This window comes from Fundulus heteroclitus, chromosome 19 (genome assembly GCF_011125445.2).
Source record: "Fundulus heteroclitus isolate FHET01 chromosome 19, MU-UCD_Fhet_4.1, whole genome shotgun sequence".
NCBI classification, from domain to species: domain Eukaryota; kingdom Metazoa; phylum Chordata; class Actinopteri; order Cyprinodontiformes; family Fundulidae; genus Fundulus; species Fundulus heteroclitus.
Window position 1 is genome coordinate 3,746,715 of NC_046379.1, and position 17,424 is coordinate 3,764,138.

The following is a 17,424-nucleotide window of genomic DNA, read 5'->3' on the forward strand; positions in this document are numbered from 1 at the left end:
ATCGCCTCACGGTACCAGTTGTGACACAGACTCTAATGGTCTAATGCTAAACTAATGGTCTAATGCTAAACTGCTGAAAAGCAGTAAACAAAAAAAAGAAGATATCTGTTGCCTCCACCAGAAAAACTTTCAACTGCAATTAAAAACTGTTCCTCTAATTTTAATCGGGCCGTGCATATACACATTTTCTAATTTTCACTAATTTACCAGCTTAACAAAGAGAAACGTCCCAGAATGGTGGACCTGACGTGCGAAGAGGACCAGGTGTGAGCGCACCTGCTCTGCGGTCATTTCGCTCCACGTCGATACAGAAGACAGGAATCCTCTCTCTCTTCACGTCGTCGTCGTAGAAATCGATGTACGGGATCGTGATGTCCCAGGCCGAGAGGTTACGAGGGGTGCTGGGTGTGGACGCCGCCTCCATGGGGGAGTCGTCCTCCAGCACCATCATGGCTTCCTCTACCTTAGATTAAAAGAGAGGCGGAGTTAAAGATGCAGCAGGTTACAGCCGCGCCGTAATCGTTAGATTTCTCTGATGCTCCAGCTTAGCGGCGAGTTTCTTCACCACACAGGTAAAATGTTTATTCTAGGGTGAAAAAGTGGAACACAACATAGAATAAAATAAAATAAACTGCAGCACTGGAGCAAAGCAAAGTGGCTGAAGACATGAGCGAACAACGCATTTTAGGGTTTCCTTTCATCAACCTTTTATTTTTTTGTCAAATAATAACTATTCATAAAGTTAAGCGCAGAATTATCCAAACCCCTGGAAGATTTGAGATTTTTCAATTTTATCAACAAGTTTCTACTGACTGGGAGTTCAGCAGCAGCCCAGTAGTAGTGGGGAGGGAGCTAAAGATTAGGGTGATGGCGAGGAGCTCATCCATGTTGACTTGGAGCTCCTCACCGAAGAGAAACAGAAATACCAGTTATAAGGGTTTGAATACTGTAATGTCAAAGATTTTTCTCATCATTAATGGGAATGTTAACATTTTTAACAGCCATTTATTCTCTTAAATGTAAATTTTTCCCAGAATCAAAGTCCTGGTATATCTTCTGTTTACCTTTTGAGAGATAGAGGTCTTGTTTTCTATTAATTACAGCCATCTCAGTGGAGTAAAAAATAAAAACTTTTTAAATCTAAATCTGACAGAGGCGTGAATTATTTTAGGCTTTTGCATTAAATGAAGAGGAAATATTTACTTTAATTAAAATCTCTGAGCTGCAAAATGAAGACGAGAAAATCTCCAGTAAAATGTCATTAATTTCAAAGATTTTCTGAGTTCACTTTAGTTACACAAGCATGAGCGCTGAGATGTGTTGCTGCATATAAAACAGGTGGAGGACAAACACACTTTTTTCAGAGTTCGTTCAAAGTTATAAAACACAAACGTTTGCAATTAATTTCTAGAAGATTTATTCACAGATCTGGCTTTAAAAGTAAAACCTAAAAAAAACAGACTGGATGAAAGGAAGGAAAGAAAGGACCCTAGGAAAGAAGAAAAGAAAGGACGGACACTAGGAGATAAGGAAGGAAGGAAGGAAGAATGGACACTAGGAGAGAAGGAAAGAACAGAAGGAAGGAAGGACACTAGGAGAGAAGGAAAGACAGGAAGCAAGAAAGGAAGGACACCAGAAGAGAAGGAAACTAGGAGAGAAGAAAAGAAAGGAAGCAATGTGGGAATGGCACTAAAAAGGAAAGAAAAGAAGGGAGTAAGAAAGGAAGGACACTAGGAGAGAAGGAAAGAAAGGAAGCAAGAAAGGAAGGACACTAGAAGAGAAGGAAATTAGGAGAGAAGAAAGGATGCAATGTAGGAAGGGAACTAAAACAGAAGGAAAGAAAAGAAGGGAGCAAGAAAGGAAGGACACTAGGAGAGAAGGAAAGAAAGGAAGCAAGAAAGGAAGGACACTAGAAGAGAAGGAAATTAGGAGAGAAGAAAGGATGCAATGTAGGAAGGGAACTAAAACAGAAGGAAAGAAAAGAAGGGAGCAAGAAAGGAAGGACACTTGGAGAGAAGGAAAGAAAGGAAGCAAGAAAGGAAGGACACTTGGAGAGAAGGAAAGAAAGGAAGCAAGAAAGGAAGGACACTAGGAGATAAAGGAAGGAAGGACACTAGAAGAGAAGGAAATTAGGAGAGAAGAAAGGACGCAATGTAGGAAGGGAACTAAAACAGAAGGAAAGAAAAGAAGGGAGCAAGAAAGGAAGGACACGAGGAGATAAGGAAAGAAATGACGGAAGCACTGAAGAAATACTTGGAAAGAAAGGACACTGGGAGATAAAGGAATGAAGCAAGGATGGAATGAAGAAAGGAACAAATCAGGGAAAGAATGAAGGAAGCAAGGAAGGAAGGAAGGAATACTTTGAAAGAAAGAAAGGACACTAGGAGAAAAGGAAAAAAAGGAAGGAAGCGAGAAAGGAAGGAAAGGATAGCAAGGAAGGCATGCTTGGAAAGAAAAGGACACTAGGAGATAAAAAAGGAAGGAAGGAAGGAAGGAAGGAAGGAAGGAAGGAAGGAAGGAAGGAAGGTGCTCCATCCTACTGTTAGTCTAACATCTGATTTATTTCCAGAGGGAAACTTAAAAGGCCCTTTACTCGCTGACGCCCCCATGTGGCGGTGATCTGGCTGCTGGTAGGATAAGAACATTTATTCTGCATTTTACAGCTTCTCTGGCGCGTAGAACTCAGGTTAGACTAATTTCCAATCAGCAACAGAGATGCAGCCATCAGAGCCAAAGCAAAGAGCCGCCCTCACCATGTCGTCCTCTCCTTCCACCAGCCCGTAGGACGGCAGCATGGCGCCCTCCATGGTCGTGCTTTTGAACACTCCTTTGATCTTGCTGCCAATGCGGCTGATCCCGAAGGACTCGCCCCTCTTTGACGTGCTCCTGCAGCATGAAGAGGGTGGATAATGAACAACGACTGATGGAGGGGTGGGTGGGTGTTAGGGAGGGGTGGGTTTCACGTGACTTCAGCAGAGCGCATGCAGCTTCGGGAGACTGACAGGACGGGAGCCACAGAAGAAGACGAAGCAGCAGACTTTACAGAGGAGGGACAAAAATCAACCCAGGACCAAAATGTCCCTTTGCTGTCGCCTTATAATGCCAAAAAAATGTGGGACAACAGCAGAAACAGATACAGAGCAGTGAGCGTCGACTTCACAGGTTTCTATCTGGAATCTCCGGTAAATAAAAAAAAAATTAAAAAAAGGCCATTGTGCCGTTTTGAACCACAAGTCAACCAGATAACAACAAAATAGTCCAGATACTCCACCTGTGTCTGATAGGTTAGGGAACACACAGAGCACACGGGTTCACACCCAACCGAAGAGACGAGCTGAATAAAACCAAATCAAAAGACGTCTCCATGCATCTGGCCTACCATGCAGGCGTCTGGGGGGGGGGGGGGGGGGGGGGGGGGGGGGGGTCACACGGAGGGGGGGCGGACGGCATGACACCACACAGATGGACCCTGACTTACTTGGGCGATGAGTGGCGGTGGGATTGCGAGCCGTATGGGAAGTTTGTGAACGTGGACTGGGCATGGAGGGAGGTGAAGGATGCAGGCGAGGAGCTGCCAGAGGACGGGGACTCGGGGCTCCAGTCCCAGGAGCTATGAGCAGAACAGGGTCACGTGGAGGGTGGTGTCAGGGCGGGCGGTGTGGCGGTCGGGGAATCAGAGGGGGGGGACATTCAGTCACAGACAGAGCAATGGTGGCAGCAGAACAGAGATGGAGTAACGGGCGGGGCGGGCAGGCCGGGTGGAGGAGGCGTCCCAAAGTTTACGCTGCCTCTCAAAAGTAGCCACGACTCTCCAGCTTTTCCACAGCTCAGCCACAAACGTGGGATTTTATGGGACAGACCCTCACAAAGTAGTTATCGCCTTTGGTTTTAGTTAAAGCAGCGAGTTTTTGGGGGGTTTTTTTGTTGTCTTTACCAGCTTTTCACACCAAAATAATTACATTTTCCCCCCATTCTTGTTTACAATAATAGGTCAAGCTAAGCCAGATTAAACATCAGTTTTTCCAAGTACTGAAACAGATTCTCGATTAGATTTAGATCTGGACTTTGACTAGACCAGGGATTCCCAAAGTGTGGTGCGCGAGCTGCCACTAGGGGGTGCGCGAGGTGAAAACTGTAATGGCGTCTGACTGTGTTTTTTTTCCCGCCACACAATGCGTGTAAACAAGCATTTCTTTTGTAAAGCTTAAAAAAACTGTTAATTTAATCAATAAATAAAAATGTATTGTGATGATTCTTATTAGACTTTATTGCTGAATACAGTTGCACAGGGGCGGTTCTAGACAGGGGCCAGGGCCCCTGTAGAACTGTTCCTGGCCCCTGTTAGGGCCCCTGTACTAAAGACATGATATTAAATTTCTTAGGATGATAAATGCTGACAAAGATACTGTGACTGACTGGTCATTTGGATCAGTTGTATTTTTTACGTTTATGGTTTTACCCAATAATAAAATAACAAAATAATTCAAAAATAAATATAAAAAATAACGATAATTTAAAAAAATTTAGCTGTTTCACATTAAGCTCCCGCCATATTGAGAAAAGATCAGGGGTCTGCAACCTGCAGTTCCAGAGCCACAACTGGCTCTTTGGCATACTTAATATATTAAACAATGAAATGTTGACCTGTTTAGGCTTTTTTTCCCCCAATCTTTTGTTCTGTGCCCCTGTGAAAAAACACTGGCCCCACCCTGCCCCCCCTGCTAAATTTGGTCTTGAACCACCACTGCTGTTGCACACTTACTGTTGCTTTAAATCAGATTTCTTTGGAGTCATAGCGGAAGAAATGTGTGGCTTCAGGGGAGAGGAGTCGTGATTCGGGGACTGGCCGAGTGAAAGCTTTCCTGTCCTGTTCGTCCTAAAATAAAGTGTTAGCAGCAAAACCTCGTCTGGTGCTTGGGTGTCATAACGGAACGATACATTATTAACACGAAAATTTATTTATTTAGAAGAAATCTTCTTCTACGAAGAAATTTTCATATATATTAATCTTGGGGGTGCGTCAACCCGGCTGGGACATGGGAGGGGGTGCGCGGCTGAAAAAGTTTGGGAACCCCTGGACTAGACCATTCTAACATGCAAATGTGTTTCAAACCAAAACTTTTCATTACATCTCTGTGATTTTAGGCCGGAAGCCGAACCTCAACCCCAGTCCCAACTCTTAATCAGCGTTTGACCCGTTTTCTTCCAGGCTGGTCCTCATCCATCTTTCTGAACAGGCTTTCCTCTCCCTGCTGAGGGAAAGCATGCCCACAGCATGATACTGCCATCACCATGTCTCCCTGTGATTTCCACTGCTACCAGGATCTCTGCAGCTCCTCCAGAGCTACCATGGGCCTCCTGGCTGCTTGTCTGATCAATGCTCTCTACGCTCAGCCTGTCAGTTTAGGTGGACGTCCATCGTACTTTGTGTTGGTCTGTCACATAAAATCCCAATGAGATACATTAAAGTTTGAGGGAATTCTGTGAAAAAGTTAAACGGGTATAAATGTTTTCAGAAGACACTGAATTAGTTAAGGCACCAGTACAACCCAGCACCTAATTTCGTAGCCCAAAACACTACAGTTTTAAAATCTGCCTTCTTAACAAGTCTGCTTCTATTTAATAAAAACAGCATTAAACGAGAATTTTAGCTATAAATCAAGCAAAGAACCGCTTTGATCACCATAAAGGCCATCTTTCTGAACTCTCCCTTCTTTTCCATTTAAACAAGAAAAAAAAAACTCATATTTAGGAGAAAAACTTCATTTGTTATCAATTTTTTTTTTTATTATTGTTTTACAGCTGATAATGTTTTAAACCTAAGCCATTAAAATGTCCCAGTAAAGGCGGTGGACAGCTCTCGTCAGGCAAGAATGAAGCGTCTTTTAAATCTTGCGTGCAACCCTGTCAAGCCAGTCGTTGTTTTTTGGTCAGCCCACTGATGCCTCATACTCACCGAATGTCATCCAGACTCACGCTATTTCTGGAACAATATGCACAGAGAGTTAGTGGAAGGCCACCGCGGATACCTGCACACCAATCTCCGCTCCCAAAAAACAGCATTTTTTTTTTTATTTCTGAGTCTTCATATTTAGATGAATTTAATTTGCAGCTAAAGTGTCCCATTCCAATCCCCAGGATCAGATCATTGATCTTTAAATAATCCCCATTAAACTCAACACTGTCTGCGATTTTACACACGCCATGCAGCCATGTTTTACGCTGCTGATCTCATAACAGTCTTTTTTTAATGTGAACACCTTGTTATTCTTTTTGCTCGTCTAATTAATCTGGGTTTCCCCTGAGAGTCTAGATCAGGGGTGTCCAAAGTGTGGCCCCTGTGCTGATTTTGTGCGGCCCTCAATCTGAATTTCAAGAAAACTTTGGCCAACCATCGCTTTTTATTTTTAATTAGGGTACATTTATTATAGACATTTATTATATTATAGTTAAAATCTCACAATTGAATTTTATGTACAACAAAAAGCATTTGTCTTGTAATAAGCTAAATTTTTACATTCTCTTTAATTTAATAGTAAATAGTGCAACTTTTACTCAAATGCAGACTTTGGTGCATTAAGATCTGATTTAAAAAAATAGGCTAAATACAGTTTAATATCTTTTGTTAAGTTGATCACATTTTGTTGGCCAGGGTTAGTATTTTGGTTATGTTATTTATTTTTATTCAATAGCTTAAAAGTTTGGACACTGCTGGTCTAGATGTTTTCACTCTTTACAAAGACACTAACAGTGAAAGAGAGACTGTACTAGCTGCTGCGGCTCCCAGAGATATTCCTACATGGTTGTTTGTGTCTGGTGGAGCTGAGAGAAAGCAGCTGAAACGCTTGTTATTAAAAAAAATAACGTTCTAGGAAAGTGCTAACTTCATGACGCAGGAGAACTTCTTTTGAAGGCCAAGTCTTAATTGAATTAATCTAACTTTCTCTATTTTGAAAGATGGCAGCCACTAATTAACTAATCAAGAGTTAATTTGTTACAAGTTGCTAAAAGTGCAGCAGCTTAAACTATGTTTTATTGCAGCCATCATTTGGTCATTTGGTCGGGGTTGGCGAGAATCCTGCCCTGCGTTAAAAGACATTTAACAGCGACTTGAAATCAGACTAAACCTTTTCCTGTTTTAGGTCAGTCAACCAACAAAATTATTTATATTTAACAAAATGGAAGAATCAGAAAAAGAGAGAATTTTTCAGATTTGTTTTCTTTTCTTTAAAGACATAATTTTAATTGGTTCAGTAAGATTTATATCATTTTAGAAGAACTTAGGAGAGCCCAGATGATCGTGAGGGTGTCAGTTTTTTAAACGTTTTGCCACGGTCAACAGCTCAAACATACGTAGGAAATCAGCACTATGGGAACGTCTGGGCATGGAGCCGTTCAGGAAGGAGGAGGGTTTCAGATGATTTTCTCATGATGTCCCACAAATATCCAGCGTGTTTTACTTAAAATACGACATGGGCTGAAAAGCCACTCAGAGAGGAAGAAGCCAGTACTTAAAACAGTGACGGAAAAGACAGATTACAGCTTGCTAATTCACTCAGGGACAAAAAATAACTTAATTATTTGGAGGCATGTCTGGAAATCTGGGGAAACCAGCATTAACGTGTTTTTAACGACAACGTTAAATGTTGAAGGAAAAAAAGGGCGAAGCTTGTGAGCCTGGGAGGAGCATCCCAACTATGAAGGTGGGGTGGGCTTCAGAAAACCGATGGCATCATGAGGAAAGAACATTAAATGGACATATTTTAGCAACATCTCAGGACTTCAAGCAGGAACATTGGGCACATCTGGGTCTTCCAAATTTATCACGAGCCTAAAATTACCAAGAAATTAGTTACAAATTGGCTTAATTCAATCTTATGGTGCGGCCATCACGAAGCCCTCGTTAAGTCCCAGGAAATGTTTGTGGTGTTTGTGAGCAAGGCGGGCCACAAATCTGACCCGCTTACAGCAGTTCTGTCCAGAGGAATGGACCCAAATTCCTGCAAATTCTGTGAAAAACTTGAGGAAGGAAACCCACACCTCATTCGATTTAAAAGCCAGATCTACTAAATACTGAAGACATGCATGTCAACGTCTGACTGCTGATAAAGTTAGCAGCATTCTCTCCCATTATTGTGGTTTAGCATAAAGACATCGTTTAGAATATAGAAATTATTTTGGTAATCCTAACTGGGCTGAAACCGGACCAGTTTAGTCTGATTTAATGTCAAACACTGAAAAAAATGTCTTTTCACACAGCGCATGTACATATCTGGATTTAACTGTAATTTAAATGGTCTGTTAAGACTAAAGTGGAACGATACCGACGTAAACGATGCAACAGACACTGTTCTGCAGCTGTAGAGCCTAAATAAGGGTTAATCTGTCTCGACTTCATTTGACTTATGAGATATTTGATGAGAAACCGACGGTACGCTGGAACCTACCTGCTCATCTTGGAGTTCCTGGCCGGGGACTCGGCGCCTCTCAGAAGCTGCCGAAAATACTGCAGGGAAAAACAAAACGCTGCTGCTTAACCACCGCCGTGTTGCTGCAAAGTATGGCACCGCATATAAACTACAGCAGCATCCATCAGAGAAATGCAGTTTTCCCACCTTAAACATTAACTTATCAATATTTTTTTTTTATTTAGAAACCAGATTTTTAACTGTTAGTTACTGTTGTTCAGAAAGAGTAAAATTACTGCTGACTTTGGCCAGTGGCCGGTTTTCTTTAATGAAGCCGCCTGTTGGGGTGGGGGGTGTTAGCTGGGCACTGATTGGCCGGCTGAGTATGTGTCTCTGACGACAAGACTGGTGTTGATTGGTGGATGAGCAGCGAACTAACTCCAATTTGCATTTGGCTAAACCAATGAGTTAAAAAAAATGTGATTCTCACAGGTCTTTTTATCGACTTAGACTGAAACCCCAGTATTTGGCTGCTTAGATCTCTACTTCAGGTACTAACCTCATCGCTGTGACAGAACATGGGGGTGAAAACGTTCTCCAGGAGGGACAGCACATGCTCATAAGCTTCAAACAAGCACCTCATGGTCTGCAGTTTTACCACTTCTGCATACGGGCCCTCGGCAACTGAGACAGCAAAGAAAACAGGAACAGAAATAAACGTGTGGCAGATTTCTTCACTTTTACTATAAAAAAAAGGATCAAAAGCTTAATTTAACTTCAGTCTGATTGGTTTGTTGGACTCAAATGACTAGATTTGTAGCTACTTTAGATCACACAATTCATCGCAGCATGATGCTGCCGCTACAGAGTTACACCATGGGGATGGGGAGTTTCATTTTACGGGTATTAGATAAAGAGGAATAAAAACGCAAACAACTTCACAATTATGATCTTGTTTTGGCCCGTCACACAAAATTCCAATTAAATAAAAACATTAAAGTCATGACCGAATGTGAAAACGTTGACATGCACTGTGAATGCCAAAAAGTGATAAATGCATAATTAGCTTTGTAAATAAATACATTTTGTAAACGCATTTCGGTTTGTCCTCTTATCTTTTAAATTTAGATTGATATAAAAATATAATGTTTGTCAGGCCACCACTGCGCAATAATTACAGAGAAAATCTAAACACAGCCTTTTAAACAGCACTGCATGCAAGAAGGCTTAGAAAATTCAAAGAATTAGGTTGTTTTTTTAAGCAAGGATAAAGAAAAGAAATACCCAAGTGTTCCCAACAGCAACTTAAACTGACTTTAACAGCGTTTATAAGTCGCTTATTTCCTGACCACATATAGATGCTGCACTCTAAAGATCCCTGAGGCGACAGTAAAACATTAAAAAAAAGGAGACAAACGAGGAATCGTCCCTGAAATAATTGGGTGCCATTTGTAAACTACAAAGCTAACATTAGAAGAATGTAACTCCCTCTTTCATACCGTTTCGGATCTCTTCCACTATAAAGGGGTCGAAGCGGATCTTGTCGACGCTCTCATCCAAGCAGTAGGTCTCGTAGATCTTTTTCACCTCTTCGTGCAGCATTATCTTCTCCGAGTCCGACAGCTCCGGGCACAAGATCCTGTCGTTGAACTCCTCTGTGAGGTTGGAAGAGTCAGACGTGACATGGAGGACTTTTATGGGGCCGGGCTGCAGATCACCTGGCTGCTTTTGTCCAGGTGGGAACAGGGAGCACTCACCTACGGCGAGGCAGAACTGGAGCACGTGCACAGCTCCTTCTTGTTTGAGGAAGTTCATGAAACGAAAGAGGAGATCCTGCTGTTCTCTGATCTCCCTCAACTCCAGCTTCAGCACCTGGTGCAGAAAAATAAAAAATAAAAAAACAGCAAAGACAGAAGATCCGGGTTTCAGACGCTCACAGTCAGCTTTATGTGCTCATTTGGTTTCTGTTTGATGTTATTTCACACGTTTCGTGTCTGAAAATATGGACAGACAGAAGAAACTCGTAATTTATCACTACTCTAAATGAAGAGCAAAGCACTTACGGAGGGCTTTTTGTTGCGAGAATCAGAATATTTTTGTAAAAATGGCACAAGTGCAGAAGTCGGCTCTGTAGCTTCTTCAGGCTGCAGGAACAATAAAAACATCAATAAATGCATCAACAAATAAATGCATCATTAAATGCAGTCATATTCAACAATTATAACGTTCAATTAGACAAAATTTTCAGATTTAAAGTACCTTTTGAAAACAAATTAAAACCCTAATGGAAGTATTAAACATATTTTTCATTAATCCCTGATTTCTGCATTATTATTTTGTTAAATATTGGTCTGATATATTATTCTAATATTAAATGCTGTTTTTACTGGGGTGTATGTGGAAAATCGTCAAATTAAAATAAATAAAGGCTTGACAGCAACTGTCTGTGTGCAATTAACCTATAGACTGTGTTTAAACTGCTGAAATTAATAAACTTTTCAGTATTCTAATTGATTCAGTATGACTAAATACATAAATACACGAAACAGACGTTTTTGTTTATTATTAATTCATTCTGCAACATTATGAAAGAAATGAAAACTCCTTAAACATGTTGGTGAGATGTGATCAAAGGTTCAACATACTTACTGGGGAATTGTCGATAAATATTAAAATTAAATGGTTCACCGTGTCCTGTAAGGTAAACAAAGGGAGGTTTGCTCATTTATCTTTATTTTGTCAAACGTGTTGTCTATCAGCAGGAGATTTGTAGTGACCGCAGCTCTACACGTCTGCCTTTAACAAGGTGAGAACTCACAGGATCAGCCAAGAAGTCCATCGAAGGAAGAAAGACGGAACCGGCCAGGACTTCTCTGATCAGGAGAGTTAGAGATCTGAGAAGAGCAAAGAGTCGGAGAAGCAGAAGGCGTCACATTTCCACTTGGGAGACAACCTTGCAGAATTATTCACACCCTTAAACTTTCCCACATGACTTTTCAGGATAAATTAAACACAACCTGCTTTAATAACTGGCAGACTACTGAAGCCAACCGGCTGCAACTGATTTTACTGAGGGGGTACGAATGCAAGTTATCCACTACTTTGTGTTGTTCTGCCACATTAAATTCATATAAAAAACACACCGCGAATATATTAATCTGCAAGCAAAAATTGTACTTTTGGAGGAGCTGCAAGATGGTGGAAAAATCTGTTAACGGGTCAACTACTGGTAAAGCACTCCGCAAATCTAGTCTTTTTGGAAGAACGACAAGAAATAAAATCCTTCGTTCAGAGATCCAGAAGAAGTCGTGGTGCTGCTGGCTTGTCCATAGGGGGCGCTCAGGTGCTGCCCCCAAAATAACTGCAGAAAGAAATGTGTAAAAATGGACATCACCACATCTGTTCGGTCATAAAATGTGTCTGACTTTGGATTTTTCAGCATTCCTATTCCATTTTGGGATTATTTGAGGTTATTTTTGGTGCAACCAAAGGGCCTGGGACAGCAGACATAAGTATATAGAACTTCCTACACTTTAGGCCTCCGTGATCTCTGACCGGTTACTTAAAGGTTCTCCTCCGGTCCCGGCTCTCTACCCAAGTGGTAGAGTCCGTCTACAATGACGAGCCAGAAGAGAATGGTGCAGGGAGAGAAAACCTGGTTGTTTATTAACAAAATAATAATTTCATGAGGCTTTCGATGGTGGGAAAAACTACAGAAGATCTCCAGTGCACCCGGCCCCGTCACTATTAATGTGGACTTTTGCTGACATGCGTCTGATGTTGCTTATATGTCCCTTAACTCTGTGCTTAAAACACCCATGCCGTCTTAAAGCATGGAGGTGGAAGCATCAGGGTCTGGCTGTGCTTTTCGGTGGCAGGAAAACGGAAGTAGGGCAGCGTTGATGGGGAGAAGGATGCAGCTAAATCCAGGATAATCCTAGAGGAAACGCTGTTGGAGGCTGCAGAAGACCTGAGACTGAGGTGGAGGTTCACCTCTCCAGCTGGAACAACACCCTGAACCTGCAGCCAGAGCTGCTGACATCAAAACATTTAGCAAAGAGTGGTTCCACACAGAATGGACTCTGTGGGGCTGAATATTAACGCATGCCACGCTTTTAAAGTATTCTCACTGCAAATTATTCTGAAAATCATGGATTCCTGTGCTTCCGCTTCACAATTATGCGCCTCTCTGTTGGTCAACCATGTAGATTCTCAGAGATTTAAAAAAAAAAAAAAAAAAACAGAAATTTGTGCTTCAGAATACTTTTGCAAGGTACAGTCTATGATGCATTCATGCTGTGCACTAAAAAAAGGATTTATTCAAGCAACTACGGAAGCAGTAGCTGGTATTACCTGCAGTCTGTGGCCTTGGGAGGCAGGATGTAGGGGAAGAGTATCTCGGTTAGCTTCCGGAGGTAGAACAGCTCGTCTCTGCGACTGCGGAGCGCCACATGGAGATCAGGACCGTACTCCTCCAGGGCAGCTTGCTGGAGATACTCGGCGTTCTTTACTACTCCGGACAAAAAGAGCAAAATTACCTGCAGAGCTGTTCGGACCTTTTAAGGACTCACTCTGCTGACATCAGCAAATACCTTTCTGTCTGGCTTTGCTGATAATTTCAATGTGCTTCATGGAAACCTTCAGGAGCTTTTGGGTGATGACTGAGGCCACGTCCACCTTGGAGGAAATGGAGGAAAAATTAATATAAAATCTAATAATAATGATAAAGAATAATGTCGGAATCTGCCACCTTTTGAGTTCGGCGAACCAACACAGCTGCGAAGAAGCGTAACGTCACCCTGAGCTCGTCCACAAATGACTCGTCATCCGTGACATCTCTGAAAGAAGTCCTTGTGTCACTACGATCAAGCAGCATCACACATTACACTCAAAGTTAAATATTAACATTAAAAAATACCTACCTGTACCAGGGATATACAAAATTTTCTAAGACAAGCTCCAGAATCTGTTAAAAAAGAAAGTATGACATGAGATCACCGGATTTAAAATAGTGTTTGTTTTTGCTTTATTAGTGACGTCGTACCTCAGACAGGGAAGCATCCACCTTAGAGGGTATTCTCAGGTCAAGCCACGGCTGATAGTTTTCCAGTAACAACGTTGGTCTGACAGACAGAAGAATCACCGTATTACAGCCAACCACACGTTAAAGTCATTACTGACCATCTTAGCTGGCAGCGCGGATCTTTTTTAACCTCGTTTTCACCAAACTAGTTTCTTTGTTTGGTAATAAAAGCAAAACATTTTCTCATTTTGTTACAATGGATGCACAAGATGTAATGTATTTTAGTGGGATTTTATGGAAAAAAAGCAAAGTAGTGCATAATTATAAAGTGTCAAGGAAAGTGCATGGTTTTATTTTAGTTTAGTTTTTTAATAAAAATGAATTAAATGCATCTGAATTCTGTCCTCTGCTCCCATGTTTTAGTTGAACCGCCTTTTGTTGTCATTGAATCTGCAGGTCTTTTACATTTAGCCTCTACCACTCGTACTCATTCTTATTTGGACAATATCCTTTAACATTTAGATTCTTAATTAGAGTTTGGTCTGGACTTTGACTAGGCCATTCTGACATCTGGATATGCTTTAGTCTCAGCACATTGGCTGAAAGTTTAGGGCGGTTGTCCTGCTGGGAGGTGAACCTCCAGCCAAGTTCCTGCAGCTTCCAGGAGGTTTTCTTCCAGCATTTATCTCCATCCATCTCTTATAACCTAATCCTGCTTCACAGTTTTCTCCCTGACCCGTCTCATGGTCACATGGTCTTCATGATGCTGATTGTTCCCACTGAGCTATATAATACACTGGAGTGCTAATCGCCGGCTGTTAGAACGAGTCGCTTTGAAGCCACCGGCCGCCATATTGGTACTCCCTATTTCCCCCCCAGTAACTAGGAAATATGTGCGCTACAGCATCGAATAACGAGGATTTTCTTATGTTCAGGGGGGGCTTAAAACTTTTAAAATGTCAAATGCCATATACTTTTATATTATGTTCTAAAACTATCAAGTAATGAGAAAGTCATGTGCTGAAATATTTTGCATTTTATTTATTTAAATATATATATATATATATATATATATATATATATATATATATATATATATATATATATATATATATATATATATATATATATAAAAAAAACATTTATAAATATATAAATAACAATATACAAGAACATATTTACATATATGTATACATATATACACACACATACTTATATATACATATATATATATTTAATGTGAATAACATGTAAAATATTTCAGCACCTAATTTCCTAGTAGTTGATAGTGTTAGTCCATCCACTGACTGTAGAATTACCTGTGAAACGTTTTCACACAGTCAGAAAACTGCTTGTTGTTGCAACCAAATCCTGTGGGATTCTGTGAGAGTAGGGAGGAGCAAGATGGCGGCCAGTGACTTCAGTTTTTCGGCAAAATCAGCACTCCAGTGTATTATATAGCTCAGTGGTTGTTCCCCTGATGTTCTCTTCTTCAGATTTTTTTGTATTTTTCGACAAGACACAGAACGGTGCAATACTGCCACAAACTGGTGGGGAGTGTGGACAAGAAAAAAAACTAAACTATTCAGTATGTTTCAGGTATTAATGTACATATTGTTTTAAAAATCGTCACAGGTTTGTGACAGGTTCATTGTTGCTTTCTAGCAGCGTAACGGGGACGTGTTCATTAGTTTACCTGCGTATGAACTCTCAGCATAGTTTTCAATTATTTCCCTTTGCATTTTTGATTTTGTCTGTTTTATACAATTATTTTTCCATTTCAACCTTTTTTAAGATTAGTTTCAATCCAGTTCTGCTAACTGTTGATGCCGATCTTTTTGTTTCTGCACCTTTTCTGAGCCGTACCAATTAAATCTTATACCAGATATGCCTTCAGTGATGCAAATCTAAATGACAACATAAATAAAGTCCAGTCTAAGGTAGTCATGGGTTCCCTAAAAACATGCAAAGAACTCTTTAACTGGGTACGTCCAGTCTTTTGGATTCCTTGCTCCTGTTGCTAGCTGTGCTCCTTATCTCAATTTTCACCCGAATGATAAAAGAAAAATAACTATTGCTTCCTCAAACTCCTTTTGTCATCTTTACTCTGTTTTTTTTATCAGTCTATGTTTTCTCTTTACTTTGTTTCTGCTGTCGAGATTTACATGAACATGTTTGTTTTGGTGTTTTTTTTATATGTGCAGGATATGTTCCCCTCATATCTATGCTGGATAATATCTGCTCGTCTCGTCTGCTTTCTGAGGGATTATTATTCAAATTGTTTGTACCAATAATGTTCTCTCACAAATCTCTGAGGGCCTTCACAGAGCAGCTGCATTTAAACTGAGATGAAATTTTACACAGGTGGACTCTTTTTGCTAATAAGGGGATTTCTAAAAGTTGGGGGAAGGGGTTTTATTTAGAGGGCCTAATTAATACAGATACAACAAATATATTTGTAAAATTAAGAGAAAACTCTATCAATGTCCTTGTGAGTGTTCTGCTTTGTGTTGGCCAACTTTTAAAGCCCCAGTAAAACACACAAACCTTTGAATTGTGACAAACTGCTAGTTTACCTGTGTCTTTTGCATTTAATCTTCCCACAGACGGCACAGCTGTGGCCCAGGGGGAACAGCTCCTGCTGGAAGGTCTGTCAGGGAAGATTAACTCACGTTATCAATGTGTAACCAGAGGTCGGAGGGAGCAGCTTTAATCTGATCTACCTTTGTCTCTGATTTGATGGACAGCAAAATGTTTGGCAGCAGAGACTCTGGCCCCAGGGAGCAGTAAAAGGTGACCACGCCGGCCAGGAAGGACCAGAACACCATCATAATGTGAATGTACCTGTGAAAACAAATCACACCAACCCCTATCATCCTCCCCCCCTGACAAACAGACATTACATCATAGCGCGGTGCGTTCAGGGACTCTGCGTGGCGTTTGCTTACCTGTTTAAAAGCACAGTGGTCAGCAGTAAGAGCAGCAGCAGGAAACAGAAGACCGGGTACTGTCTGCCCAGCTCTCTGAGCCGCTCCAGTTTCATCCCGCGTCCTGCCAGCTTCATCAAGGCTCTGATGCCCATCTTTGATTCTACTCCATGTCGCCACGAAGAGGAGACGCTGCGGCGACTCCGATTCGGGGGAAATGTAAATAAAAATCCGCGGACACTTATCCAGCGGGTTTATGGTGCTGTTGTTGCTCTCCAGCCGAAAGCACGAAGGTGGTTCAGCAGAAAATGGCCCAGTGAGCGGTCTGGTTGGATGAGCGGCGCAGGCGCGCAGCCCGTCCACAGCTGTCGGGGATCAGGATCACGCAGCGTGGTTTTACGCAGGGCGCCGTGGAGCTCACGGAGGTCGGGTTCTGGGTAATGGCTGCTGTGCTGCCCCCGTCAGCTCCGTCCATTGAGGGGCTGCCTGCTGCCTGCTGGCTGTCTCTCTGCGCTGGGGACGCGTGATGTCACCGCGCCGCGCCGCGCTGCGCTCCAGCCTCTGGCTCCTGTAGTCTCTGACCAAACACCGCGCCTTGGATTAGGCTGTCCTCCCATCCCAGAACATCATCCCGGATCAAATGTTAGGACCATTTTATCATTTTATTAAATGTATATTACAACGAAAAAAAAAGGGGTTATTTTATTTTCGTTCGAGTATTGTTAAAATACTAAATATTCAGAGAGAGGAGCAGAAGAAACCTGTATTTGTTTCGATTTTTCACCATCTGAAATAAAAAAATAAAAATAAAAAAACATGAAATCACCAGAGTGAGCCGAGAGCCCAGCAACTCAAAGGCAACCCCCTGGTTCTAGGTGTGGCCCGGGCTCCCCTCCCCTCCCAGGGGATGTCCCTCTGAAGCCCCCCCGGCCCATTAATTAAAGATCTGCAGTAATTCTGGTTCAGGTTCTTTTAGAACCCATATGGCCTGATTTCCACAACCCAATGAGCTTTTCTGCAGAACTGCTGCATCACTTGTCTCCACATTTAAAAACCCTCCCATCAT

At 41.7% G+C, this 17,424-nt stretch overlaps 1 protein-coding gene across 4 annotated transcripts in view; it reads right to left on the reverse strand.

Annotated features, from left to right (window-relative positions):
- Nucleotides 1-16,875, reverse strand: part of LOC105929851 (sorting nexin-14) — a 30,970-nt gene extending 14,095 nt beyond the window's left edge. Inside the window, exons 1-18 of one of the 4 annotated variants that reach the window (XM_036150435.1) lie at nt 16,380-16,873; nt 16,155-16,275; nt 16,008-16,081; nt 13,453-13,531; nt 13,331-13,374; nt 13,159-13,246; nt 13,001-13,085; nt 12,762-12,918; nt 11,227-11,302; nt 11,058-11,102; nt 10,472-10,552; nt 10,166-10,280; nt 9,908-10,063; nt 8,968-9,092; nt 8,448-8,506; nt 3,479-3,610; nt 2,754-2,886; nt 277-463 (exon numbers count right to left, since the gene is read on the reverse strand). In XM_036150435.1, the coding sequence (XP_036006328.1) occupies nt 277-463; nt 2,754-2,886; nt 3,479-3,610; nt 8,448-8,506; nt 8,968-9,092; nt 9,908-10,063; nt 10,166-10,280; nt 10,472-10,552; nt 11,058-11,102; nt 11,227-11,302; nt 12,762-12,918; nt 13,001-13,085; nt 13,159-13,246; nt 13,331-13,374; nt 13,453-13,531; nt 16,008-16,081; nt 16,155-16,275; nt 16,380-16,513 (1,891 nt within the window). In that variant the 5' untranslated portion in view covers nt 16,514-16,873. Of the gene's footprint in view, nt 1-276; nt 464-2,753; nt 2,887-3,478; nt 3,611-8,447; nt 8,507-8,967; nt 9,093-9,907; nt 10,064-10,165; nt 10,281-10,471; nt 10,553-11,057; nt 11,103-11,226; nt 11,303-12,761; nt 12,919-13,000; nt 13,086-13,158; nt 13,247-13,330; nt 13,375-13,452; nt 13,532-16,007; nt 16,082-16,154; nt 16,276-16,379 lie in introns of all 4 variants that reach the window. The other 3 variants (XM_036150434.1, XM_036150437.1, XM_036150436.1) reach the window with 3 other exon arrangements.
- Between the last annotated feature and the right edge of the window lie 549 nt (nt 16,876-17,424).